This window comes from Bactrocera tryoni, chromosome 1, assembly GCF_016617805.1.
Source record: "Bactrocera tryoni isolate S06 chromosome 1, CSIRO_BtryS06_freeze2, whole genome shotgun sequence".
NCBI lineage: Eukaryota > Metazoa > Arthropoda > Insecta > Diptera > Tephritidae > Bactrocera > Bactrocera tryoni.
Window position 1 is genome coordinate 86,623,578 of NC_052499.1, and position 27,369 is coordinate 86,650,946.

At 37.3% G+C, this 27,369-nt stretch overlaps 1 protein-coding gene across 3 annotated transcripts in view; it reads left to right on the plus strand.

Annotated features, from left to right (window-relative positions):
• The first annotated feature begins 967 nt into the window (after positions 1-967).
• The window catches only part of LOC120773881 (J domain-containing protein), a 38,107-nt gene continuing 11,705 nt past the window's right edge, over positions 968-27,369 (plus strand). For 2 of the 3 annotated variants that reach the window (XM_040103054.1, XM_040103068.1), the window contains exons 1-3: positions 968-1,148; positions 1,922-2,074; positions 25,700-25,801. In XM_040103054.1, coding sequence (XP_039958988.1) covers positions 1,988-2,074; positions 25,700-25,801 — 189 coding nt within the window. In that variant the 5' untranslated portion in view covers positions 968-1,148; positions 1,922-1,987. The other variant, XM_040103060.1, reaches the window with a different exon arrangement.

Sequence of the window (27,369 nt, forward strand, 5' to 3'; positions counted from 1 at the left end):
TTTATTTTTGTCAACTATTTACTTCTGTGCAAGGCCGTACATACATATGTTGCTTTCACTCAAGAAGTCCCGTTAGAAATAATCAAGACAAACTCAAAATACATAAATTTGATGGCATATGCAACTATTTATTTAGCTACAAGCCCAATATATAAACATAGACTTTTTTTATTTTTGTCGTATGGGAGGAACCACCGTGCAATGCAACACTGAACTATTGAATATTGTTTAATAATTATACATAATTGTTGAATGAAAGTAAGCGGCAGCATAGTCACTGGTTTAAGTTATAAAAATGATTCAGAGCTAGTTCTATTAATATGAATTTCCCAGCTTCCATCTGCACTCAAAAAAATAGTTCATATTCCCTTAAACAGCACTTTGCATCGCCTTGATACTACGTCTGCATCATGTGATGAAACATCACTTCATCACCCACACTAATAATTGAATAATTAAGAATACTATATTGACACACTGAAATGAGCATGTACGTGGTGTATACACAATTTAATTCATGCTCCAAAATATCAATTTTTCATGCGTTATATACATATAAACAGAAATATTCGCTTATCAGCTGAGGAGCGCATTTCAGCGAGAGCTCAGCTCAGAGCAATTGAATACCCGTATATATGCATTTATTTTCAAAAGTGAACCACAGAAGCACCAATACAAAACGGGAATACCAAAGTACCATATAATGAGCTGTAAATCAAAGCTCGCCAAACAACTTTCAATAACGCGCTGGGAACTTCAGCTCTACTCAGCTCAGCTGTGGAGCGACGGTGTTGGGGCTTTCGCTGACTTCCAGTGGCGACTCTAGCAGGTGTGTGAGCGCGCTGTTGCCAAGAGCAGAAGCGAAGAACGCAACAACAACAATGGGGATTTGCGAGCACACTGGCGAAGGTGAAGGCGACCAAAGCACCAGCCGCTGAGCAGCGTGCGAGTAGCGGTGAGACTGTGGCAGTTACTAAATCGACGTGCTGTTAATAACAACGCAGCGCGCGTGTGGCAACAACAGTTGGCAAATTTATTTAGGAAAAAATTTTTTAAATATATTTCTTAGAGTTTATAACAAAAACAAAGCGCATTCGTTTACTTATTCGAAAATCTTGTTTTTGGAGCTTTCCGCCGCGCGATTTCTGGTAAATTTTCTGTGACTCAAAAGCGAACAGATACTGAATTCGTGCTTAAATTCATATACGTACATAAGTAACTGTGTTTATTGGCGTTGCAACGCGCGTTGAAGTGAAAGTGACGGTTGTGGACTTGTTGTTTTTGTTGTTTTTTGCGTTTTGTTCTTGGGGTTTTCGCAATCTAAGCTAGATTTTGATTATCGCTTTGACCCAACACACAAAGACTACCTCCAAGCGCAGATAATCAACAGTTTTTCCGGTCTACTGGCTTCATTGTTCAATATCTCAGTATCTTGACGAAACTGTTATTCTTAAGTCGAAGAGGTCAATTTATTTCTGCTTACCTTAGTAAAAAATATTTTTGCGCTCTTCCGCAGCCATTGTGTGCCTTACTTCTAGTATAATATACTTATTTTGCATTGGATTATCTGCTCACTACTCAAGCACGCACTCACACTTGTGTTTTCCCACGAACAAATATGCACTTGAAAGCACGTATGAGTATTTACTATTAATACATGAAAGCCATTTGACCAGAGAAGCTTCTTAGAAAAAATATAAAACTCATAAAAACACATACATAAAACGAATATTGATAAACAAACACTTGCTGTTTTTGTTTTTGAGATTTTTATAGTTTTGTTGACTCTTTTGGTCCAACAACTCAGTACTCATACGCAAGCCTGTTTTCCAAAGCAGCGGCATTTATTCTACTTTATTTTTGAACACTAAATTAATATTTGTGTTTTTGTGTGTACCTTATTTCTTGCCTGAATCCACAGTGTTTAATAGAATCTAAATCGATCTACGAAGAGAAGGATTGAAAACAGGTCCTCAACAGCGACAATATGAGTGCGGTCGATGCGGTCTTGAGCTTTAAACGAAGCCCCGACGAGGACTTCTACGGAATGCTCAACTGTGATGAGAACTCGTCGGTAAGTTTCTAGGTTTTGTACTATTATTGCGAGTCTAAAGTTAGACTGCGCTTAAATAAGAATATCAATAAGAATTTGATAATAATTACTAATAACTGTCAGCCCCAGTTTGAACCCTGGTGACATGTTAATGGATCGTCAAAATCAAAATGAACCGGTGAGAATTTGGTCAGTAATAAATTTTAAGCTTTTAAGAGAAACAATATCTTTTTTCTTACTTAAAATCCATTTCTCTTCTATTGTAAGTCTTCTGAACTGGAAATTGAGCTATTAAGGCCTAGTCTCTGACCAATAGTTCTAAAGTTTTTTCTAGAAATAATCTTAATGGATAAATATTCGTCTATTAACTTGATTTGGCTTTTGACTCCGTGTTCATAAATAATATGTGCAGGCAGCTTCTTGGAGCACCCTTTCTAGATATCACCCATATAACTACTATTCATATATGTATCTACTCTTTCACCTGATGCATTACAGGTTTATCTAAAAGATTGCCTTTAAATTCTTATTTAAATTATATACAATTTGGTAAAGACTGGTTTGAATAAAAGATGAAATCCAGCAGATCAACTTTAGAAATAATTGACTTCCTGAAAATCTTGCAATTATTGATTCTGTGGTGATACTGAGATGATACGTCCACAAGCATTTACAAGATTTTAAGTGAAAAAAAAACATTTTTTCAGCTGTGATCTCAAACAATTTGTGGAAGCTATTTTACCACATATTCCAAAACCAAAACTCGCATAAAATGATTTACAATTAGTTGCGCCGTGAATTTCATTAAATAATTATGAATCCCTTTGAACTTGAAATTGCTGATTTGCATATAGATAACTTATTTATTCAGTAATTATAATGCTTTTGTTTCCTGGAGGCGTATTGTGTGCTCCGTTTCGCTGTTTTACGGGTCTAAAAAACCTTTTCACACTCGAGTTGCGCTCAATAATGACTAACGACCGAACGATTACAACCCTGTTAAACACAGATATTTGACGCTTTATTGTTTGGTTGGGAAAGCAGGAATTCTACACGAGGATGTGAAAGATCCATGAGTTTAGCAATAACTAAAGTTTTCACTCGATTTATACTTAGAAATCTGTAAGTTTAACGATTGTGTTTACCTCAAATTATCTTTTACAGAAACCCTTTTTATATCAGAAACCTTCAACCAATAATTGAGATAAACTTAAATCTTCACACCGCTTCTTTCTAATTCATACCAGCAAAATCTAATACAAAAAGAATTTCCTGCCATACATTTGCAATTAGTTACCGTAAGCGCACTGTGAAAAAGTTTTCCTGCAGACCTTAAAGGTATGGCATTGAAATAAGCATTTTTAAATGAAGTAAAGTGAACGGTCAAGTGAAGGATGAAAGCTTAAAAGTTTTCAAGTAGCTTAAGGGCGAAATTTCATCAAAGCCAGAAATTATTTTCGAAAAGTTGAAAGGAAAATTTCCGAACTAAATGCTTCAGAGAATATGCGGGTACAAAGAAGCCATTAAATGCGAGTATGCCATAAAATAATTGGAAATTATTGAAAGCATGCTGAACACATAAGAAAGTTCAATATGGAGGACTCTCGCAATCCCACACATATTTGAACAGGTGCAGATGACCTTTAAAGCGTCTAATCACGGTTACATACAAGTGTGTTTCTGCCTTTTTTCAAGTGAAGTCATTACGACCACTACGAGTATAACTAATTAGATATAATGCTTATTTTCTAAGGCTTTTACAAGTATGAACCCGAAGCCTTAAGTACGTATGGAAGGTACATATATTCAACAACAAAAGTTTTCAATGAAAAAATAAAAACTTAACATATTAAATGGAAACAATTAGTATAATATAATGAATAATATAATGAAGGTCATAAGAAGGTAATCAAGCTTTCAGGTAATAGAATTTAGTATTTAATTGAGGTATGCCCCGACCTTGGGTCTATTGTGGGTTAGATTATTAAAAATAATTAAAGTAAGCGTTAGTATCAATGAGTCTTATTCACGAGTGCAGGAACACACCTAACTCGTCTACTGGCGTTGACCACCCATTTATATCATGTTTTTAACCGACCAATAATCACCAAGAGACTAACTCTGAGTTTATACGCGGAAACTTTTTTGGTGTTGACAACATCTAATGAGTCGACATTATGAGTTTTCGAGAGAAAGATTCTGTGGAAGATTTATGGTACTTTGCGCATTAACAACGGCAAATATCGTATGGAACGATGAGCTGTATGAGATATGTGACGACATTGACCGAATTAAGAGACAGCGGCTACGCTGGCTAAGTGATGTCGTCCGAATTGGCGAAAACACTACAGCTCTGAAGGTACTCGACGCAGTATCCGCCGGGGGAGGCAGAGGAAGAGAAAAACCTCCAATCCGTTGGAAAGACCAGGTGGAGAGGACCTGGCCAAACACCGGCTATAACTGCGTAGACGGTGTTTACGCCAATAAAGAAGAAACAAATTTTTTATCCTTATTAACGATTTTCTAAAAAATTTCCATTATATTGTGCATATTTGTATATTCAATTGAAACCAAACCAGACCACGCGTAAAGCCTCTAGAACAAACTACGAGTTCGTCCAGCAAAAGTTTTAATGTGTAAACACAGAATAATTGGCCCATTTGTAGATTTTAGAAAGTGTAAGTCTAATTTTTCTCGATTGTATACCCAATGTAATGAAAAATAAAGTCGTAAAATTGGAACCCAATTAGTAATAAATTAGCAATAAATTGATAATTGTATCTAAGCTCCGAAGCAAAACTGCGAAATGCGTTCAGCGAGAGAAAAAGGGTTCGTTCAATGGAAAAACGAATTCCTATCCTGAAAAATACCAGCATACGGTTAGTGATAAATGCAGAAAATTTCACAAGGAACATGGGACGATGTCTTAGGCAGTGGTCTCAAACCAGTTTATCCAATTGGAACAAAAAAAATTTTTGAACTCGCAAATATTTTACAAATTAATTAAGATGGACATAAATAAAATATTATGAGTATGTCTGGACAACTCTGCTTTGTATGTATTAATATTTAAAACGTGCTTTTGCCTCGATTCAATTTACAGGAACACAGGTGCGGCGAATTTGTCACAATAAAACTTGTTTGTGATTCACTTTCAGCTGGCAAAATTGCGGGCATTGTCTCACTTTGATTTGGGTCTGTGCAACAATACGCGAATATGGTGAGCTCGCACTTTGCCAGACGGCGGAATTAAAAACAAATACGAAAACAATTAATCGTGATGTCCGTAATACCGGAGACGGAGAGTAGTCAAGCAATGGAAAAATTCATTAATTTTCAACAAAACACTTAAAAATTCTCCATCAATGCAAGTATAATAATGCAACCCTGGATAGTGAGTCCGCTTCTTCTCTTTAATTACACAATAATGGCAACTGTCTTAATGAAATTTATGAAACTTATTGCAATGTTTATTGTTTTTATTAGTTTGTGGCCGCTACTGCATTTTGCCTGAGTACTTTCGCGAATTCGCTTCGGGAGACAGCACTGATTCACAGGCGCGGCGCAAGCGAAAACTCTCCTCCGTTAAAATATCAAAATCGTAAGCATGCGAACAATTAAATTCGCAGATTCCACTAATCACGGCGGCTTTAATGGTTCTCGATCGTAATTTACGCTTTAAGTTTTATTTGTTTATTTTATTTTATGTACAGTTATACTCTTAGAATCGTACTAATTGCACCTCCATGTGAGAGATACCTACACAAGTTCATGTGTTGTTTCATGTGTCTTCTGGCAATAAAGTGCAACTGCGTAACTTACGACCAATTCTACAAGTATTGTTGCACTTTTATGGTTATTGCTGGGCTATCCGAGTTTGTGAGCTACAATTTACAACTATTTATAAAGAATAAAAACAGAAAATAAAACTATTAAGATTCAAGATGCCGCAGTTACCCATACCACAGATACGTGAATGCGGTTAATGCGAATACGAATGCAAACAGGTGCCGACGATTAGTGAGGTTAGACTGTTGTGAGTCACTTTTAGTGTTAGTTAGTCGGCACAATAAAAGCACTTCTCGATTATAATTGTTGATAATTAGTTTTTTTTTTTTCAATTGCCTATTTTTGACAGATCACGCGTGAGTGGTGTCAAGCTGTCATGTTATTATACCCTGAACGGTGTTTATAAAGTTTGCCACGACGCTTGTAATACCCAGAAGGAAGAGTCGGAGACCCTATAAAGTATATATTTAAATGATCAGTATGTTGAGCTGAGTCGATTTAGCCATGTCCGTCTGTCTGTCTATCAGTCAGTATTTATACGAACTAGTCCCTCAGTTTTAAAGATATCGTTTTGAAATTTTGCAAACGTTATTTTCTCTTCAAATGCTGCTCATTTGTCGGAACTGCCGATATCGGACACATATATGTATGGAAAACTTCTGTATGGAAAACTTTCGCATTTGACGTGGTGTCTTCACGAAATTTAATATGATTACTACTTAAGGTAATAACATAATCTCCGAAAACATTGTTCAGATCGGATTACTATAGCATATAGCCTCCATGCAAACTGAACGATCGGAGTCAAATACTTGCATTGGAGACTTTTTCAGTTAACGAGATGTATTCTGCAAATTGGTCGTGGTTTATTTTCTAATTCTACAATAGTTGAAGAAATTTTGCAGGTCGGATAACAATGCCATACATAACGTCTAAAAGATCCATGTTTTTATTAAATAACCTTGGTTAAAAAAAAAAACAGTAAATCGTTTTCCTTTGGATGAAAACCACTGGCTGGTGACGTCTTTAGATTTACTTAAATACATAGTTACTAAAAGAAAAGAACCTGTGAAGGGTATATTAGTTTCGGTGCAGCTGAAGTTAACATTTTTTCTAGTTTTTGAACAACGTTTACAAATCGTTCAACTGTATTCACGTTCTGTAAAGAATGTGTTTTCCACGCTTTATTGACGTATTCGGCCTGCTGACTGTACTATTCGCAGCACCATCACCCATCTTGAGACCCAGCAATTATTATTGGATAATATTCGGCCAAATAGACCACGTCCAGCACGCACGGACTGACGTATGGAACGACTTGGCGCATTTTACGTCGAGATCTTAAATTGAACAGCTTGTGCAAGAACTGAAGCTGCTCGATCTTCGCAAGCGACATCGTTTCGCTCTATAGGCTCTCAAAAAGTTCCAGAAGTTCCGACGTTTTCTAGCCAAATGTTTTTCAGCGATGAGGACCATTTCTGGCTCAACGGATGTGCAGACAAGCAAAATTGCTGCATTTTTGACGAAAAGCAACCAGAAGAGGTTTAGGCCTGTGGAATCATCGGTCATCGGTTTTCTTCAAAATTGATGCGGCTAAGACCGTACCCGACTTTTTGAAATTGAAGTTCGTGATCTTTGCGACATGTGCTTTCAACAAGACGTGGCGCTGTCCCACACATCCCATCAATCTATGAATCGCATCAAACTATGAATTTATTGAGAGAACACTTCGGTGAGCAGATAATTTCACGTTTTGGGCCGATCGATTCGTTCCAGAGTTATTGAAAATTGGACTCAACGGAAGGACCATCTGAGACGTATCCGTAGCCGAAGAGATAATCTTCAAATAAATAAATGCCAAAGAATATTCTCTCGAATGATAATAAACATTATCCATTAAATTTGAAGTTTCTGTGTTTTTTCTTTAAAAAAGTAGGAAATTACCCGAATGCTCTAATAGTTCTGTAGTCCACTGAACACTGGCCCTCAAAACATTGGACAGAATTCTTAATCAAGAAGGCTTTATTATTATTTATTTATTTATTTATTGACAGTTGATATTAAAAGAAAAATTTAATAAATTCTGTTATGTGTCAATTGAAAATTTAATAGATCGATTAGAAATTGGAAAAAACCTAATTAAATTAAAAAAACTAAACAGTTATATAACAAATATCGTTTTCTCCACTTTGCATTCGGCTCACTCAATGAGTTTTCATTGTGGTAGACTAATACACACGCAAATATATTACATTTGTGGCTATAATTAATTTTATAACATAATTTGGAGTGGTAACTAGGCTTTCAATAAGTTGCGACAGCTCGGTTTGTACTCGTATACACACATAATAGCTCAGATTACTAAATACACATATTTACTGTTATTTATAGAGCTAAACCACAACAATTGCGGCATTGCTTTGCTAATAGACATCTAAGTATATACGAATAAAAGTAAATCTGGGGCTATTGACTACACTTAGGGTTTGTAGTAATCGAATAGACGAAAAAGTAAATTATGCATCCTCTTGCGGCTAACTGTAATCGATGCGAATCGTTATGGTCGGCGATGTTTATCTGGACTAACCCAAATAAATACCTTCAGAGATTCAATAATGGTTTAGGTCTCAGAGGAGAGGAAGTAAAATGCGAAATCTATCGCAATCAAACATCATTAAACCTCGAGAGGCAATAAACATACATATGTATAATTAAATCTTCATTAGTATAGCTTAATAAATTTAAATTAGCACTTAATGTTGAGAAGTTACTTACAATTGATCTCTTAAAAACCTCACAACACACGACTTAACATGCGATTGGACGCACTGCGACTGTAAGAGGAGAATCTAAATCTTAAATATATTTTTATAAATCTAAATTTAAAATCAAGCATATGAAAGAATGACAGAAAGAGCAAACTCATGACGAATTTATGAAAAGAGAAACCTATCAGAGACAAATTTTGTTGTTTGGTAAAATTCTTGAAAATCAAATTGCATTTATTATAAAAATTAACATTTTAGTTTAGTTTAGTGCATAAGGAAGCAAAGAAAATGGATCTGACAGTGAACGAGGGCAAGACGAAATACCTCCTGTCATCAAACAAACAATCATCACATTCGCGACTTGGCTCCCACGTCACTGTTAACAGTCATAAGTTCGAAGTTGAAGATAATTTCGCCAATTTTGGAAACAGCATTAACACCAACAACAACGTCAGCCTCGAAGTCCAACGCAGAATAACTCTTGTTAACAGAAGCTACCGCAAGATGATACCACATTATTCGAAGATGTCAAGTGTGTATATAGGTTCGCTAAGGCTTTACATGATAATTTGATATGTAATATAATCAAATTAAGAGAGTTAATTTTTATAAATCTTAAAAAAATAAGTCGAAAGAGTTCACTACATCTGTTAGCAGTCAAATATGAACGGTACATCTAATATATTAAAAAAAGCAAGTCATAAAGTACTACCAGATTTCTCTCAGATATTGACAAATCCCACTTTCATACACTTACTACACACATCATTGAGCTTGCGTCCGTCCGAACATTCTAAATGCTATTTACACGCATACCCCTTGTATGTAATAACAATGAGCTTTCGATGTAATCAATATTAATGTGCACTCGGTGATTACTTGTGGACAACCAATTTGGAGACTCGGTGATAATTGTATTTGCCGGCTCGTTTGCTACACCCAAACACTTGGCCACTTAAGGGTGTGTTGTAAGCAACTAAGTGATTACTTCGCACGTACTAAATGAGAATCGAAACTATGGGACGATAAGCTCAAATTGTGACAGATATTCTCACGAACCACACAGCCCCCCTACTAAATCAGCTTCTACGAATACTTGAGGTTATGTATCGTCGCCGGCAGCTTCGATTGAATTGTATTGTTTCCTGTGCTGCGCTGTCGCCGTCACTTCATAATTGAGATAGACACTCTCCAATTATGGACTATTTTGCAAACTAAGTAGCTTTGAGTTAAGTAAGTTGATTACTGCAGAAATATTGTATTATATTCGTTTTTCAACTTATTGGCGTTGCCTTGAATGGGGCGGCCTTCGTGAGGACAGCCACCATTGATGTAAATGAATTGAGAGCATTGACGGCTTACTGACAAAGTTGTCAAACATCGAATGTCGAACGCTAAGAGGGGCATGAGAACGAAGCGCAATGATTACGTTAAGCGAATAGTGGGGAAAAGTGGCGGAAATTCAGTTTAAAAAATGAAATATATTCGTGAAGAGGCAACCAGTAGGGTTTTCAGCTTTGAAGACAAATAAAAAGCTGTGAGGTTGCGATGAAGGAAATTTTAGAAGACATTCGATTTGGGAAAGGATTCTTATTTATTCAAAAATTATTTTCGGTAATTCCTGAAAGTCTATATTTTTGAAACCAAGAACTACCAATTATGGAATTGCAAAGTAAGACAAGTTCAACACAAACACTCGGAACTCGAAAATATACATATATGCAAGATGTTTTCCTCGAAACATCAGCAGTGATTGGGTATAAGACGGTTAAGAAGTTTCAGAAAAGGACATAACAGGATTGGTCTTCACCCACTGCTTCTGAAAACTATACAATGCCTATAATGAACCATCCCACTGTGCAGTGTTTTATGCACCTTTCGTCCCCAAACTCAGTGTCTCTGTTATCGTCAATTAATTTGGTCATTGCGCAATATTACTGACTTCTACATTATTTATGAAATGTGAAACTGATGGCAGCACATTAATTTCCCCAAATTGCTCTGCCCCATCCCCCAACGCAAGCAGTTCACATTAGCTCTAAGAGTAAGTATATACATACACACACACTTCGGAGTTGATGGAAATGGGTATGTGTGTAAGTGTTGCCTTTCAAGTGTTTCTAATACTTTGTGCAAATGTACTTTTGTATGCTGATTTTGTCGTTTGCCAGTTGAAGACGAAAGGCCAGCAACTCTCAAGTGAGGAAAAATTCCATGGAACTCATTGTTTCAAATTCGAGAGCTCACGCATACAAATGCAGCGGCAAACAACGAAACACTTAAGTTTTAGTGAAGACCTGGACACCGCCCCCACCCAACTCCTCTCAGCTCAGTTTCCTCACGAATTTACTGTTATTGTATCTACGAAAGTTTAAATGTGTCCATATTAAAGCGGATCCGCTTGCACACAGACACTTACAAAAGTTGGTTTTTGGGTTTACTCAAATTGCATTATAGTTTTTATTGTTTTTTGTTTACATTTTAGTTTTAGTCTCGAAATGTAAGTGCGATTTTAATAATATATAAGTTGGGGAACGTCAAGGATGGCAGTAAAAATGATAGTAAATGGTCGAGGGTGAAGTCAACAGGTTCCATCTTGCTTTTCTACTTCGAAAATGTTAACAGAGAGCAATAAAAGAGACAAAGTAAGATAACAGTGTAGTGTAACGGTCATAGGATGGAAGGAAAGTTTTGAATTGAAAATATGAGCGAATTTCTTTTGAAAAATATTTCAACTTACAGTTTAAACTTTGTAAATAGTGATCGAAAAAACCAAGCTTAAGGATAAGGTTGGAAGAGAAGTCTCCTAAAAAGAGAGCCTTCAATCAACTCTTGTATCAGACTATCTGGCCACTATAGTGTCTTTCTAGCACAAGTATAAGCAGATGCACTTCAACGATGTTCGGCTTCTTTTAGGTAGGTATGCGTCCACTCCGATTGCAAAGATGCTATACAGGCCTTAAGCTCGTCGACAGTGAGCTCAAAGTTAGTCAAGGAGTATACGACGCCACTGGTTGTGTCATCAAGCTAATTTCCATATTAAACTTGCCTGAGTGCCTGAGTCCCTGAGTACAGCGGAATCGGCGGAAACTGTAAAGCCGATGAGCTCGAAAGGACAATCCTACCACCAACCGAGCAAATATTTCGCTGTCTTCGCTCAGTCAGGCGCTGTATTCGTGGGCCTTGCGAGCACTCGGTAAGCCTTCTGGCACAGAGTATGTTAGAATGAAAAAGGTCCATGGCACTACTTTTTGACTAGATTCATATGGTGAGTCGGCTCATTAAATTTATAGCTGCTCTAGGCGCATGGCAGACATACGATGGTATTTTTGATCCGTACTTAGGAGTTCAGGGCATCACAACGGACAAGCGTCTCTAACAGTCCAAGTGGGATTATTCTTCATATCACGAATATCAGCCTATTTACCTAACCTAAGCTAAGAACTTTTTTCTTTTCATTGGGGGTGTTTTTACGTGGCGGGTCCCAAACCCAACAAATAACCCTGGAGAGGGAAGTTTTGCCTTCTCATTTTAGCTCGCCTTCAAACGATTGTTTTTTGACTACCTAGAGGGTAGTTTACCGGAAATCGCAATCTGCTTGAGCCAGAATCGTTCTTGGCCACTACCTAGTGAATGGCGCTCAGAGAACTTTCCTCACTTACGTGAACTTCTACATGGCTCCATCCTCTGTACGAGATATGTATATGACGACATTGACATAGTTCAGCGAATTAAGAGCTAGCTAGGTCATGTCGTCCGAATGGTGCTCCGTTGGAAAGACCAGCTACAGAAAGAGCTGTCTCCGCGGCGTCTTCGGCTGAATTTAGGAACTTAAATTTTAAGCCAAATCCGAATGTTTAATTGCTTATATGAGAAGCACTTTATAACAAAAAATCTAACGAAGACTTACTTTTTTCTAGTGAACCTCGAGGACCATTAGAAAAACTCATTTTGGCGTTAGTCGCAGACTGATTTTGAGATACTTGGTATCAATATTTTGCACACATCATGCTTAAAATATATGTACTCGGCAATGGCACCCAATCGTGAAACTTTTAGCGCAAATTTAATCAAACGAATTTGCATTTTAAAACATTACCATTTAATTATGTCAACTTTGCTAAGCATTACACAGCCGTGAAAAAGCGCTGATAAAAGTTTAAAATGTTTTCCATATTTCCATATACTTTTAATTTTTCGCTTCACACAATATTTAATAATATTGCAACATAGTTAACTCACTTTGGCATTAATGGAATTTAATGCTTTGATATTTACAACATGCACGACAAACTGCGGCAACGAAGAGTGGGAGAGAGTGAGAGTGAAAAACGACGACGACAATGTAACAGTTATTTCCTCTAGAATTTTAAAAATTCACGCTTAGCGAAGCAGCGAAAAGCGAAAAGGCGAACCAGGTAAAAAGATTAATAGAATATGCAAACGAAGGGAGTTCTAGGTTCCAGACAGCGAAATGCGGAGAAAGCCTAGCAAAAAGCGATGGGACTGTTCACGAATGGCATATATATATACACATATACTATATTCATAGGTACATATATGTATATAGAAAGGGACATGTACAATAGTCAGCCAAGAGGTAAAATACAATTAGCACATGTTTGTTTTGTTGTCTTAAACACGCCGTAAAATATGTGGAGCATTCACTTACTGGCGTGAGGTCACTATGGCACATGATATCAGCATTATGTAAAGCAATGAGTTAACTGTTTAGTGGTTGTGGTTTGCAACTATTCTCGTTTTATTTGCAAACAGATATCAACACTCCATTCTTGACAGTGCCACTTTGCGACGCCTTAGCACATTTATAATGGGTCAAAGGAACTTTTTGGAGAACAATCCTGAAACCTAACCTAATCCTTCAGCATTAAATAGCATGACCTTAGCAGAGCAATAAAGCAACTGATCAATCATCCTCCAATGCATAAGCTTTCAAACTTTCAGATTCTGCCAAAAAATAAATAACGAAGAGTGAGATGGCTCCTCAAGCATTTAATTGATGAGGGAAATTTATAATTCGGTTTCTCATTTCCTTGAGGAATGCAACGTACTCGCATTTCCCAAGACTTGTCTTCATCAACAAATTTTCAGTTTTTTATGCAACGCTCAAACACTCATACATACTTACAAGTATTTTTATTAGATCAGATAATATTTGTTTATAGACGTAAATATATTCTAGTGGACTAGGTATTCCGTGCAATCAATAGCCAGAACGTCTGCTTTGAATAAATTAAAATGAATGAGCTTTTAATGCATTCAATATCCCAGCGCCAACAGCAACAACTTCAATTGCACTTTCAATGGGAATTGATTGCAAATGCTTGCATTGCAATACAACAACGCACGAGCAACGGATAAATCAACATCTCCGCCTGCACCGCGCCAACGCTTTCACCGCCCGCTGAGCCTAATGCAATCTGCACTTCTCAGACGCTTGGCTATTGCAGCGCAAGTGCGAGTGCAGAGCCGCTGCAGCCGCTCTAATTGAGCTAATTAAATTGTATTATGTAATTTTCAAGGCGATTGCATAACACACTTAAGTCTATGTATGTATGTATGAAGGTATGGGTGGAAGGTATTCAAGAGTTTGCTCGCATTTAGCGCAGTGTTTAGCCTAAGGATTGATGGCTGAGCTCTCGCTTGGCTGCAGCAATGAAGCCAGAGAGTGAACGTAACTCTGCAGTAAGCTCATTTTGTGCAAATATTTATTTATAGTTTAGTTTTATTAGGACACACATGTAGACTGAAAGAGGACACGTGAGGCAGGTGGCTTCCAATGTTAGCCCTTAAAGTGTTTCCAATGGTCTATTTTAAAATTATATACTTAAGTATTTAATAAATAGATATTAAATGTTCTGAGGACGCAATTTTATTTTTCTTTTAATGTCTTATTTAATTTCAAATATTCTACCAATATGCCTTCTATATTCAGCTTCATGAATTATTAAATTCTTCTCATCCATTCTGCATCTATTTGCATTTTCAGCTGCGTTTATTGTCAGTTTATACGAGAGGTCAACAAGCAGCAGACAAAACAGTTTCCACATTTGTTTTTCTCATTTGGTTTCAAGAGCATAAATTAAATGAATTAAGTACGGAGTATATGTTTACTCGTAAATGGTTAAAGAAGATTCTGTTTGGGAGAAATGGAAAATGGGAAAAGAAGAATTTAAGTTTGAATTGAGTTTCTTGCGCTGAAAATACTCATTAATTTATTACAGAAATGCATTCAAAGAAATCTGGTTTTTTGTTGCCACAGATGTTCATTGCTCGAGGGTTACAGTAAACAAGAGCAACTCAAATTCATTCGACAACCGGTTCAGCCTTCCTTACATCTTTCAAATTTAATTTCTTTAGAAGTCAGTTATTAGCATATTGCTGTCAAGGGCTTGGTTCAAGAGGTTTCAACGCAATATTTATGAATACTCCCATATACTTTTGCGTTTTTACACTAATAATATATGCATATGCCTTTATATATATGAGTGTGTTTATACTAGGCTAATGTAAATTCTTTAGGAAAGTGCTGAATTTTTTCTGACATTTGCATGACATACAAAGCGGTTTTTACTATACAGATACAGAGATACAAATAAGAGCTAAACGTAACTAAAATAGAAGTTGTACATAATATATTTTCTCTAAATTGGGATAATAGGAAATATAGCGTCACATAAAATGCAAAATAACATTACATAACATCACTTTTTATAAGTTTACAGGCGAAGTAAAAAGTATATAATGGAAACCACTCATATGAAACAAAATTTGGGATGTGGTTAAAAAATGGTTATATATTGGTTATATCTGAAAAAGGAAGCTTAAAATTTTACCACCACTTTTACATGAATCTCATATCCCCGAGTCCCATCCGCCCAACAACCAAATTTGATACGTGACATTCCTATATTACAGTAAACAATTTGGCGAAATCGATCAATGTGTGTGATATATAATTGAAACTCAAGGATAATCCTTTCCTCACAACAGTATGTCCGTATGTCAAAAATGAGTTGAATCGGGTCAATAGGTCTCTTATCTCGATTGTACTTGTACTTAATACAAAGATTTTCGAGCTTCCAGGTATATCGGGCAAAATTTGAGTTATCTAAATGAAAACTTGAGAGCATGTTTAAATGATAACAGTGTATCGTTGTGCCTAAAATGGATCAAATCTGGCGAAAAATTTATTAAATGTATGAATCTAACCTCAGAAAATCCGACTGACTTTACTCCATGTGATTGGGGTATATCAGGTACTACTAAGAGCAAAAAATAGTAAGACTGTGATCATAATTTTAAAGTTCTTAATTTATTCTTCAAACTCGATTTTTTGCTAATAGTATGTATTATGTTGATGGTATGTGGTATTGGCAAAAATAGATAAAATCGGGTCGATACTACCCACGACTCCCAAACAGGATTTTCGTTACTCTAACAAGTTGTAATCCGAATATGTCGATCAGTGAATATTATTTATATATAAAATTGCTACAGATTAAGTTTTTCGAATAATCAAAAGTAATGCAATCAGTCCATCTTTTTCTCTGCCTCCTATATATCACATATAATGATTTCCGTCTTTCCATATGAGTTTCCGTTCATGTTAATCAAATATCGCACATATTTTAATGAAACAAAGTGAATAAGTTTTCATTAAAATGAGTTTAGTGCTGAATTGGAATGAAATTGGTCTATACCTTGGTCTAAGCCTCATATCTCTAATGTAAAGAATTTCGATCTTCTGGTTGGCGTTTGCCACATTAACTCAAAATATAAAATTTAGCCTTCGGTCAAGTTAATTTCACCTACATGTGTCCTATTTGAAGGTATTTTTACATAATATTAGCTTTAGTGAGCTAAAATATAACTTAGTTCTTCCGCAACATATTTTAATATGTAGTTTTGCCACCACCTGAAGAAGTTTCCCGTGCTTTGGTTCTTGCGAGTTGCAAGAGTATAAAATGTTCAATTACAGCCGAACTTAGCTCTTTCTTACTTGATTATTTTATTATTGAGAAATCAAATAAAATAAGTTTGAGAACATTTTCCAAATAAATCTCAAGAGCTGTCTCCACAAATCTAGTTCAATTCAACCCAAAAATATTTAATAATTTAACATCGTAGAAAATAGGAGCTTCCTAAAGCACGCATACATGGAAAGTTCGAAGCTTATAAGCGTTAATTTTTTCCGTTCATTCCGCAAATTGCTGTTCTGCATAGCATTAGCCGCTATTTTCACGCCTTGAAACGCACATTTCCGACATTCCGACACAAACGCACAATACATATGTGTGTGAACTCATTAAATCAAATTTTAGCAGTTATCTAAGCGTATCGCGACGGCGAAATTGGCGCGCCTTGAAAGCGTTCGTGCCTGGCGAGTTACTTGAGGCGCATTCTGTTAGACAAAATGTTTGCAATCATCTTGAGTAGCGGTCGCCAAGGCAGGATATCCCCAAATACAAACAAACTCTGCGTGTGAGTGTGGGTGAATAGTAAGCAAGCATTCGAATTAGCACAAGCATACACACGCACTTGCCTGTTTATGTGCGTGCAGTATCCAGAATTTTGAATATGAGTGCGGTTTCTTTCACGTCGCTTTCCTCAGCTCATCACACTTGGGCAGTCGAGCAGACACTCCGCAGCTCAGATTGGACGCGCTGCTGCAATTACGCATTAATTAATCATACGCCTCGGTGGCTGCTCGCAGATTCAAATGCGCGGGCAATTAGCCAAGGCTAATGCTGTCTCGTCGCAACACTTTCGACGGCTGGCTTTTGCTCCGCTCGATCTCCTCTATGTAGCGAACGTCGTCTTTTCAATTTTTATTTGACTAAGAAAATATGCCGAACGCGTTGTTGCGACACCGACAAATTGGCGGATCAAAGCAGGCTCGCATGAAAAGGTTGAAATAAAAGAGCGAAAGGCAAAACAGCGTTTAAAAGCATACTTTGCAAGCGGTGTGAGTAAAAAAGGTATTTGGAATGTGATTATCCTACCTGGGGCAGTGAATCTTTTTCCTTCCAAGCCAGCTGAAGCGCCCAGCCTTTTCAATATCGGTTAGCAGATTGTTACGGCTTTCTTATGCTTTCTCCCCATCAAGCATTGAGCGTGTACAGATTTGGGTATGATTTTGTTGTACGGTCGTCGGTAAGCCTGCAAATGCTTTGGATCAAATTGCTTAGCTTTATGCTCTAGTAGCGCGCCCGGCCTTGAGATAAAAAGGTATATGTTTATTATACAGGCATGTGCGTAGCTGAACTTAGCTTATTATTCTAAAATCTAAGTTAAAGACATGCTTTTCCCTTACTCTTAGAGCGTAAAAAAGGATTTCTGGTTATTGTAAAAAGTTTCAGGCATTTGAAAATTTGGATTTGGAGCCAAAGAGTTAAAAAGTTGTAAATATTTTTAAGAAAGTTTGCCACACATTTACATATTTTCATTCACTGATATTAATAAAATAATAGACTAACGTTAGATTCGGTTGCTTCGAAGCTATGATGCCCCTCACTAATACAAAAAAAATTCCTTACAAGAATTTTATTTCAAACGCCCAGTTTATATGGCATTTATATATTGTGATCAAAAAGTACAAAGGAAATTGTAAATAAATAAATATTTAATTATTCATCAATATTTATTTTGTCGCCTTCAAAGTAATCCCCAACGATTTTTCAGTTCTCGAAACACTTTTCATAAGCACTTTTTGGGATGGCCTTCAACTCCTTCAGCGAATTTTGTTTCATTGCCTCTTTGGCTATAAATCGTGGCTCGATGCAATGGTGCATTATCATCGTGTAAAATCCATGAATTGTTCTTCCACATTTCAGCCCGTTTTCGACGGATTTTCTCACGTAAACGCCTTAATACCACCAAATAGAACTCCTTATTGACCGTCTGTCCCTAAAGAACAATTCATGATGCACCAAACCACGAATATCGAATAAAACAAAGAGCATCACCTTGATTGTTGAGCGGCTTTGGCCTGTTTTTTCTCCTTCATTCCGATGATTGTTGATTTGCACGTCAAACTCTTAAGCTCATATCTCATCTTCAGATATAATGCTCTCCATGTATGTGGCAAACAACGCACGAACAAGAATGTCCAAAGAGACCTGTTTACGGTACTCTTTTTGTAAAAAACTCAGCTTTATCAGGAGTCGAGCAACAACGCGTTTTATACCCTAAATATCCACCAAACTCATTTGAACGGACTCGGGAGATATATCGAGCTCTCCTGCCATCTCTCTAACATTTGTCTGACGATTTTTGAGCACCAAACCCTTCATTTTTTTTTTAATATTTTCATCAGTTAAAGAGGTCGAAGGTCGTCCAGAACGATGCATGTCTTAAACGATCTCTCGACCGTCTTTAAAGGCTTTGTACCATTTGTAGGCTTGTGTTTTTGATAAAACTGAACGCAACGCATCCGCACACGAAATTTGATTATAAATACAAAATGTTAGACAAATTTTTTGTTCGAGTTTTTTATCCATGGTAAATATCGCAACGCATTACTGAGGTGTGCCGACTTAGGCAGTTGCTGTAAACAAACTGGTTGACAGATCGCGCTCATATTTGGATAGTATTTAAGGACAATTTTACCAACTTAAAAGAATACATTTTTTTGAAATATCATTTACACGGAGAATTTAATTACAGTTTTTGTAACAATGTAGTCCGTCATCGGCGATTTTGGCTCGACCATGGGTAGAAAACGACATATACAAAACCAATTAATCGATCAGTCAATATCTCACAAACAGTAGAACTAGTTTGCGTATATACAGACAGACGGATGAACAGAAAAACAAGACTAAATCGACTTAGCTCGATACGTCGATCATGTATATGTACTTTATATGTCTCTACCGTTGCCTTAGGTTGCTTTAGATGTTATAAACATCGTGGCAAGCTTAGTATATCCTGTGTGGGGTATAAATATGTGATTTGTTTACCTTTCCCATGGTGCGGACTTTCCGAAATGTGACACAAATTAAATTAAGGTTTACGTAACTACGTATACTTGCGCCTTTTTTGACCACAACACTCTTAACACAAGCTTAGGAATTCCAGTTTTCTAACTCGTTTAAGAATATTTTTTCAAATATCGATTAAATTCGAAATCTTATTTTTTATAAATTTACCACAAGGTCCGCCAACCAATTTTGAGTAGAGAGTAAAAGTTAAAGCGTTCCGATGTTTGCCTTGATAAATGGCAGGTCGTTAATTATACGTAATGCAATATATTTTAAATTCATATAAATTAATAATGTGGCGCATGTCGACCGACGCGAAAAACAAGAATCTGCAATTTAACTCGCATACATTTTTAAATAAGGAATTGCAAACCGCCACACACACACTCACACACGAATGCCTGTGCATGTATGCAAATATCCATTGAAAATCACGAGCTCACTCACATTAATTTATACGCGAACACCCACACCCACATATAGAGACGCACATAAGTCAGTGAGCGACGGGGAAGTGGAAAGCGAAGTGATTGAATGCGATGAGCAAATGGATATCAACTTTGTTAGCGAGCGCCATTAAAGCGCAGTGAGCGATTGGAAGCGCATAAATGAGGGTAGACGGCATGAAAACAAAAATCAAGCAAAATGTTTTAAGCGAAATTCTTACGCAGAAAATCTGGCAAATGAAGAAGCGAAATTCTAGAAAAATAAACTCACGCAGAAGAGAGGAATGAAAGCAGAAATAGGACAAGTGTGTGTGCCCTGTGGGCGTGTGTCGTGAAGCGTTCACATGACACACAACTCAAAGCCGTCATGACTCAGCTGGGAAAAACTTCCATGTAATGCGCCCGAGCCATATATTTGCGCTGGCGTTAGCTTTTTCAAGCCATGCATGGCACATATGCGTGTAAGTGTATATGTGTGTACAAGCACACACGGACCGTTAAGGGCAATAAAAATATTTTATATTCAGGTGTTCCCTTTTACGAGCACATTCTGCTACAACACCCTGTTATTGATATTTCAAAGCCGGAATAAAGGGGCACACGGGCGGGCGAGAGCATAATAAACAAGAAACACACTTAACATTCCCGCACATCCTGCATAAGTACTCGCACAGCATGTGTCTTTTGCTTGCTGCAGGAGCTTCGGTTTCTTATTGTTTTTCTGTCAGACATACGAAAGCCGAGCAGTCATATGTATGTATGTACATCAAGCCCACACCAGTCTCTATGAATTGAAAAAAGGCAATGTTCGTAGAAATCTTTTGGGACGCAATGAATTCAAAGTTGCTGTCGGCTGTGACGAGATCTGACAGCTGCTTTACAAGCACAATTGTTGCAAATTTTTATTTATTGGTCCGTTAACTACGAAAGAATAAGAAAGTTCTTTTTTGTTGTAATCAAAATGTCTGTCGCCGTTTGGGTTACCAATGTCCTGTCTTAAAAAAAGAATGTAATAATGCATTCAAACATATTTCATGCTTGTTCATAGCTAGAAATCATCTTCCATTGCAAATGTAATTGTCATAGACCCACCCCCCAGTCAGCGCTTGACAAAGCAGACACATCATTATTCTGGTAGACACAAATTGGCTGATATCATAGTTAGACAAATATAAATAAAGCATATGACTAAACAAAAAAGGTAAAGCATCTCTTGTACTCTCTTGCTGAAAAATATACTTATGAAGCCGTGAGTTAAAATTTAATATAAGATATCATTTGGCAAATATGCCAATTTATTGCATTTACACCAGTTGCTTGTTCGATTGGTCGCCCTCTATCGTCTGGTGAGACAAAAGTAGTTGAAATTTGCTCATACTTCAGGCTTTTTGTAATTTCCTTAACTGACAAAAAGAATTTATGTTCTGTATGATAACACCTTTCGGCACCCAAGGAAAATTTAAAAAATTTTTTGTATTGCGAATTGTAAAGAAATATATTGATCCCTTTGGGGAAATTTCAAATGTTCTCTGAACCTTTCACCTCATTTTGATGTATCACTAATGAGAAACACATTGGTGTGATTGAAAAAGAGACTGTCTTCTAGAAGCTGTTCATTTGTCCGAAGCGCCGATGTCGAACCACTCTAGCATATGCCATGAAAGTACCACCAATGGATGTTTACACCTTGAACAAGGTATATTAAGTTTGCCTCAATGCTTGTAAACCCAAAAGGAAACGTCAAAGATCCTATAAAGTATAGATATAAATGAGAAGCGCTTCGGGCTAAGTCGATTTAGACAAGTCGCTCAGTTTTTAAGACATCGATCTGAAATTTTGCACACGTCTTTTTCTCACCTAGAAGCTGCTCATATGTCGGAACGGCCGATATCTTCATCTTTTGCATTTTTGAATGCTTTTAAACTGTTAATTGTTCATATCGAATTACTATAGCTCACCGATCGAAATTCTTACAAAGAATCTTTTGTATTTCTGAAGGGTATTGTTGCTTTGGTGCAACTGAACTTAAAGTTTTTTTATTTTTTTTTATACTTTTGATTAAAAAAAAACATTATTAATATAATTATCAAATATTTATCTCCCTAACCGGCCATTGGTCCTATATAACGATTTTTGGAAGTTTTTCAGTGTTTCACTTTTATACAGTAACCAGTTACTAGAATAAACACAGTCTTTCACTAAAGAGAGCAAGTTGCCATAAGGCATCCCATTAATCTCTTTAATACAGCCGTCATAATTGAATTGTCATTGGTATGCTAATCTTACAAATTCTTATCAATTCAGTGCAAATATATCGACGATGAAGACTGGGAACAGACGCAAAACTCAAATCAAATTGCGGCCAGATTCAATTAAACAGACTGTCAGAATCAAGCAAAATGTCTATCACTAAACTTTGTAGTCTGCAAGCCGAGTTGCGCCGCACAAAACTTAATTAAGCGGCTAAGGCGTGATGGTGTAAGCCAGACCAGACAGGTGTACCCAGGCCACCGGCTTGAAGGAAAGCTAAAAGCGAACAAACAAAGCCAATGTGTGCAAGCAGAAAGCCAGCGCCTGTCAACAGTTAGCACAATAAACGAGAAAGAAATACACAATGCGCTCGCCATGTAAAGCCAGTGCTTCGCCACTTCCGATGGAAATTCTGCAGAAAGCTTCAACCCACAACAATGAAAGTATACATTATCCCCGAGCGTATGGAAAAAGTAGAGGCCAAACTGTTGTTAACTGTGAGCCCACGCAAAAACAAAGCATACTACAACAACAAACATCAGCTGCTTTCGCTTCTGTGTGCGTTCGTCATGAGTTCGGCTTCAGCTAGTGCTTCCCACGCCTTTGTTGGGCGCACTTGTTGGCCAGCCCACGAAGTATATAGGTTATCCAGGCACAGCAGGAGCCGAGCGAGTGCAAAGTGGATGTGTGGCAAACACGTTTCATTGGCACAGCAGAAGTTTAACGAAAATTATGCACTTAGGACTTTAAAGTTGATCATAAACTGTCCCCTTGAGCTACCAACGTGAAGAGTTTAAGGATGCATCAAACACAAACACATACTCTAAGTATATACGCATATGGTCACTGGTTGGCATGTGGCAATTCTTGAAAGATACGTTGTATGTTGTGGCTGCTCACTTATGTTCTAATCAAAATATGGACCAAATAGTTGACATACAATCGCTTGGAGCTTAGGCCAAGTGGAGCTCACTCCAACGCTCTCGACTATGACATACCAAATAGCATTACATTAACTGTGTTTGTATGTATAAGTGCTTGTGTTCGTATGTAGTGTAGTTATATACTAGTAAACTTGCCAAAACTTACAAAGTGAAAACTTATCAGATTCCAACGATGTCGCGCATAATACTATTATAATAACCTGCGGCCAACATTAATATCTGTCAGTGGATTGACAAACAAAGCTGGCATGCCCTAGAACTCAATAAAGGCATAAATTCTGCAATGTGAACATCTTCCAATAAACTGATCGACTACTTCTTTATCAGTAGGTTCTGCTTGGCTTAAGCCGCTGAAAGAATTCTATGTTATTCTTCTTATGATATCTCTCTACTTAAGTGATCTATCTCTACTCGGAAGCAGATTAGAAGTTCTTCGCTTGTTATTTTGACCCACGCGTTACATGTTTTCTTTAAAACCGATTTCCTTCTGATATTTTAGCTTAAGAATGTTAAGAAAACAATAAAGGTTCACTTTAATAAGGCTGTGGCCTAAAACCTTTAAACAGTTGCATACATTGTAACTACCTCAGAAAGGAATTTTTTCAATATTATGTGATTATTTATTAATATTATTTATTATTTTTTCGATATTTTTTTTAACAATTCTCATTACACCAAACCGAAACGCCCTTATAATTTCTTTGTGAGGGTGTCACTAGAACTGGACTCGTTAAAAACATTAAAAACAAAAGCAGAATCTTCCACATTCGTCGTATTCAACGGATCTGGCATTTTTTCAGTCGCAGGCCTAAAGAGACTCGAAGCAAATATCGCTCTCGATGGCAAAAATGTTGAAAAACACTATCGATTTTTACTAAAAATATTTTAATAACGGGTAGTCCAAGTCGAAGCACTTTTTCAAAAGCATTTTTTTGAAAAATCATGCGTGAATTGTGTCAAGCTGTCATATTATATTTGTTCAGTATTGCTTAACATTTCATCATGAAAAGACTTACGCCTGAACAACGTTTACAACTCGTTCAACGTTGTTGCGAAAATTCCCGTTCGTAAAGAATGTCTTTTGCGCGCTTCGGTCAACTTATGGTCAATAGGATCGCCCTACTGAGCGTACTATTCGCAACACCATCACTTGAGACCCAGCATTCATAATTGGATAATATTCTATCGATTAGCACGCAGCACGCGGTGAAGAGAACATAGCAGATGTAGCTAAGAGTGGACACGAAGAGTCGATTCGGCGCCATTCGCAATTTCATACAGAATACAGCTTGTGCAGGAACTAAAGCCGCTCGATTTTATTCAGCGGGTCCATTTCTGACTTAATGGGTATGTAAACAAGCCTAATTTCATCCAGAAAAAACACCGGTTTAGTATGGTTTGTAGGCCAGTAAAATCTTCAGTTCATATTTCTTCTAAAACGATGCCGATGAGAACGTAACCGTCAATGGCGACCGTTATTGCGCCATGATAACCAAGACATTTGGTTTCAAGAAGACGAAGTGGCACAAACATCGCATAAATCAATGGATTTATTGGGAGAACGCTTCGGTAAGCAGGTAATTTCACATTTTGAGCCGGTCGATTGGCCACTAAAATCGTGTGATATCGCACCTTTAGACTTTTTCCTGTGAGGATATGTAATGACTAAAGTCTATGTGGACAAGCCCGCTTCTATTCAGGCCTTGGAGCAGTTACCAGTCAAAATGCTCAGACGATTCATAGAAAATTGTACTCAACGGATGGACCATATGAGACATAGCCGCTCCCAACATTTTAAAGAGAAATAATAAATGCCAAAGAATGTTCTTTCGAAAGATAATACAAATTCCCTATTAAATTTGAAGTTTCTGTGTTTTTTCTTTAAAAAAGAAGGAAACCTCGAAATGAGTTACCCTTTATAAACCGATTTAAACATTCTCTACCAGCTAGATAGATGAAATTCCTTCAAAAACTCTTTAATGCGAGTTAGAAATTGTTTAATTGCAATCTATTCGAAATTATTGTGGAGGTTTCGTTCGTACAAGAATTTGTCTCTGAAATTTAATTACTTTTTCTAATACAATATAAAAGAAGATTTGTAAGTGGCTTAGAGTGCATTCTGAGTAACAACCGCGACTTAAAAGTCTAAAACAAAGAACATTGCCAGAGATAAAATTGCTGAATTAAGGGGATACGTGGGTTTCGACGGCCGAAAAAGTGCTTACTTTAACCAATTTTTTTATATAATAAATGAATTATGAACTTTTGAGTATATTAAAGAAAACATTTGAATAATATTTTGTATTTTTTTTTTTAATCTTCGGAAATTTAGTCATTGGAAGCTGGTTTCCGAAGGCACCGCCCAAAAAAATGTTTTTTAATAATAAATTTTTAATTTGAGAAATAAATGAATAACTGTTCCATATAAACTTTTTGCTTTCAGGTTGAACAAATCCAGGCTGAGTACAAAGTTTTGGCTCTTCAGTACCATCCGGATAAGAACGACGGCGACAAGGATGCTGAAGCCAAGTTCCAACGGCTAAAGGTAAACAATTTCTTTTATATTTCATGCCATAAATTTTTAACTGGAATAAAGAAAGCTTTTCTACGTCATTCACATGATTTGTTTGCAGTTGTCTTTATCAAACTTCTGTGTAATTGCTGAATAATTCACGGCATTTGATTTAGAAACTCAGAGTGACATACATATAGTTGCCACTTAAAACCAACATCGGTTCACGGTGGCTGAGTGCTTGCGCACAATGGCCATGCATGTCTGCCCACCATCGCTCAATGCACTAAAAATAAATTGCCAACGCATGTAACTGCTGCGAAAGCAACAATGTGCGAGCGTCAATCACGCACGCGCTGCACGCGAGCGGCGGACGGCCAACGCGATAGCATGGCAGAGCGCAGCAGATGTCGGCATGGCACTAACTCGTTTAAAACTTCGCACAAAGCAACCACTGAAGCCTGATTGACACACCAATACACACGCAGCAGGCACACTCACACATATGTGGCAAGCGCCAATTTGCGGTGGTGTGAGCGCGCTTAAGTACTGGTAGACAGCTTTAAGCCACACAGTGTTATTTTATTTATTGCAACGCCTGAGTGCGCCAAGCAAAAGTTTCATAAAGCGCCAGGGATATGAAATGCAACAGACGCTAGTGGCAGCTTAAAAACGAAAGGCGCTTTGCCGACTGCTTTCGTGTGTGTGCGACAAAAGTTTCAAGCCATGCAAGACTCACACAGCAAATGTGGAATTTACGCTTAAAACGTAAGCTGCTACTTGCTTTCTGCCGTTTGTTTCCGCCAGCAGTTTTTTCGCCTCGTCAGCTAAGAGCGATTGGGGAGCAAGATTCATGCAAAATGCTTACTTTTGAAATCGCGCCGCAGGCAGGTAATGCTGTACCACACATACACCCAGCCAGACAAGTGACAGAATTGCAAGTATGTGTTGTTGCTGGTGTTGGTTCAAGAGCAAAATAACGAATCTAAGGAAAGTTTGCCTTAACTGGAAAGTTGCGTTCATTGTGCGTGTGTGTGTTAGTTTACCCATACGAATGTGACAGTGGGATTACTTGGTACCGTTAACGCACTCAGTGCCACCTGCGTGCTGTTATTACAACAATTTGACGCTTACGCAAAGCACAACAATGCCTGACAGGCTTATTATGTGCGTTGGTGTCCTCCATCCCACCACTGCGTATACGCAACAATTGCGCTTTGGCAGCGAGCGAGTGCATTTAACTAGTATTCTCGTCTAACGACGACCATATTCTCCATCTGCAGTGCACATCAAGCAGATTTTTTTCTCTCATGGCACTGTGGACAAACAGCTCAGTATTTTATTTCATTTCTTGCCACCACTTGTACCGCAATTGTTATGATAATACCACGAAAGCACACATATTTTAAAATGACACTTCAAAAAAAGTACTCTGAAGAGTGTACATATGCTAATGTGGAAACTAATCACCAATGCACTCCACCTTTTATATATATACCAGCCACAACATATACACATTCCCGATTCGTCCTCCCACACCTGAAGCATCATTGGCCGACTTCATTGCGAAAGCTCCAACAAACTATTTTCGGACAAAAACG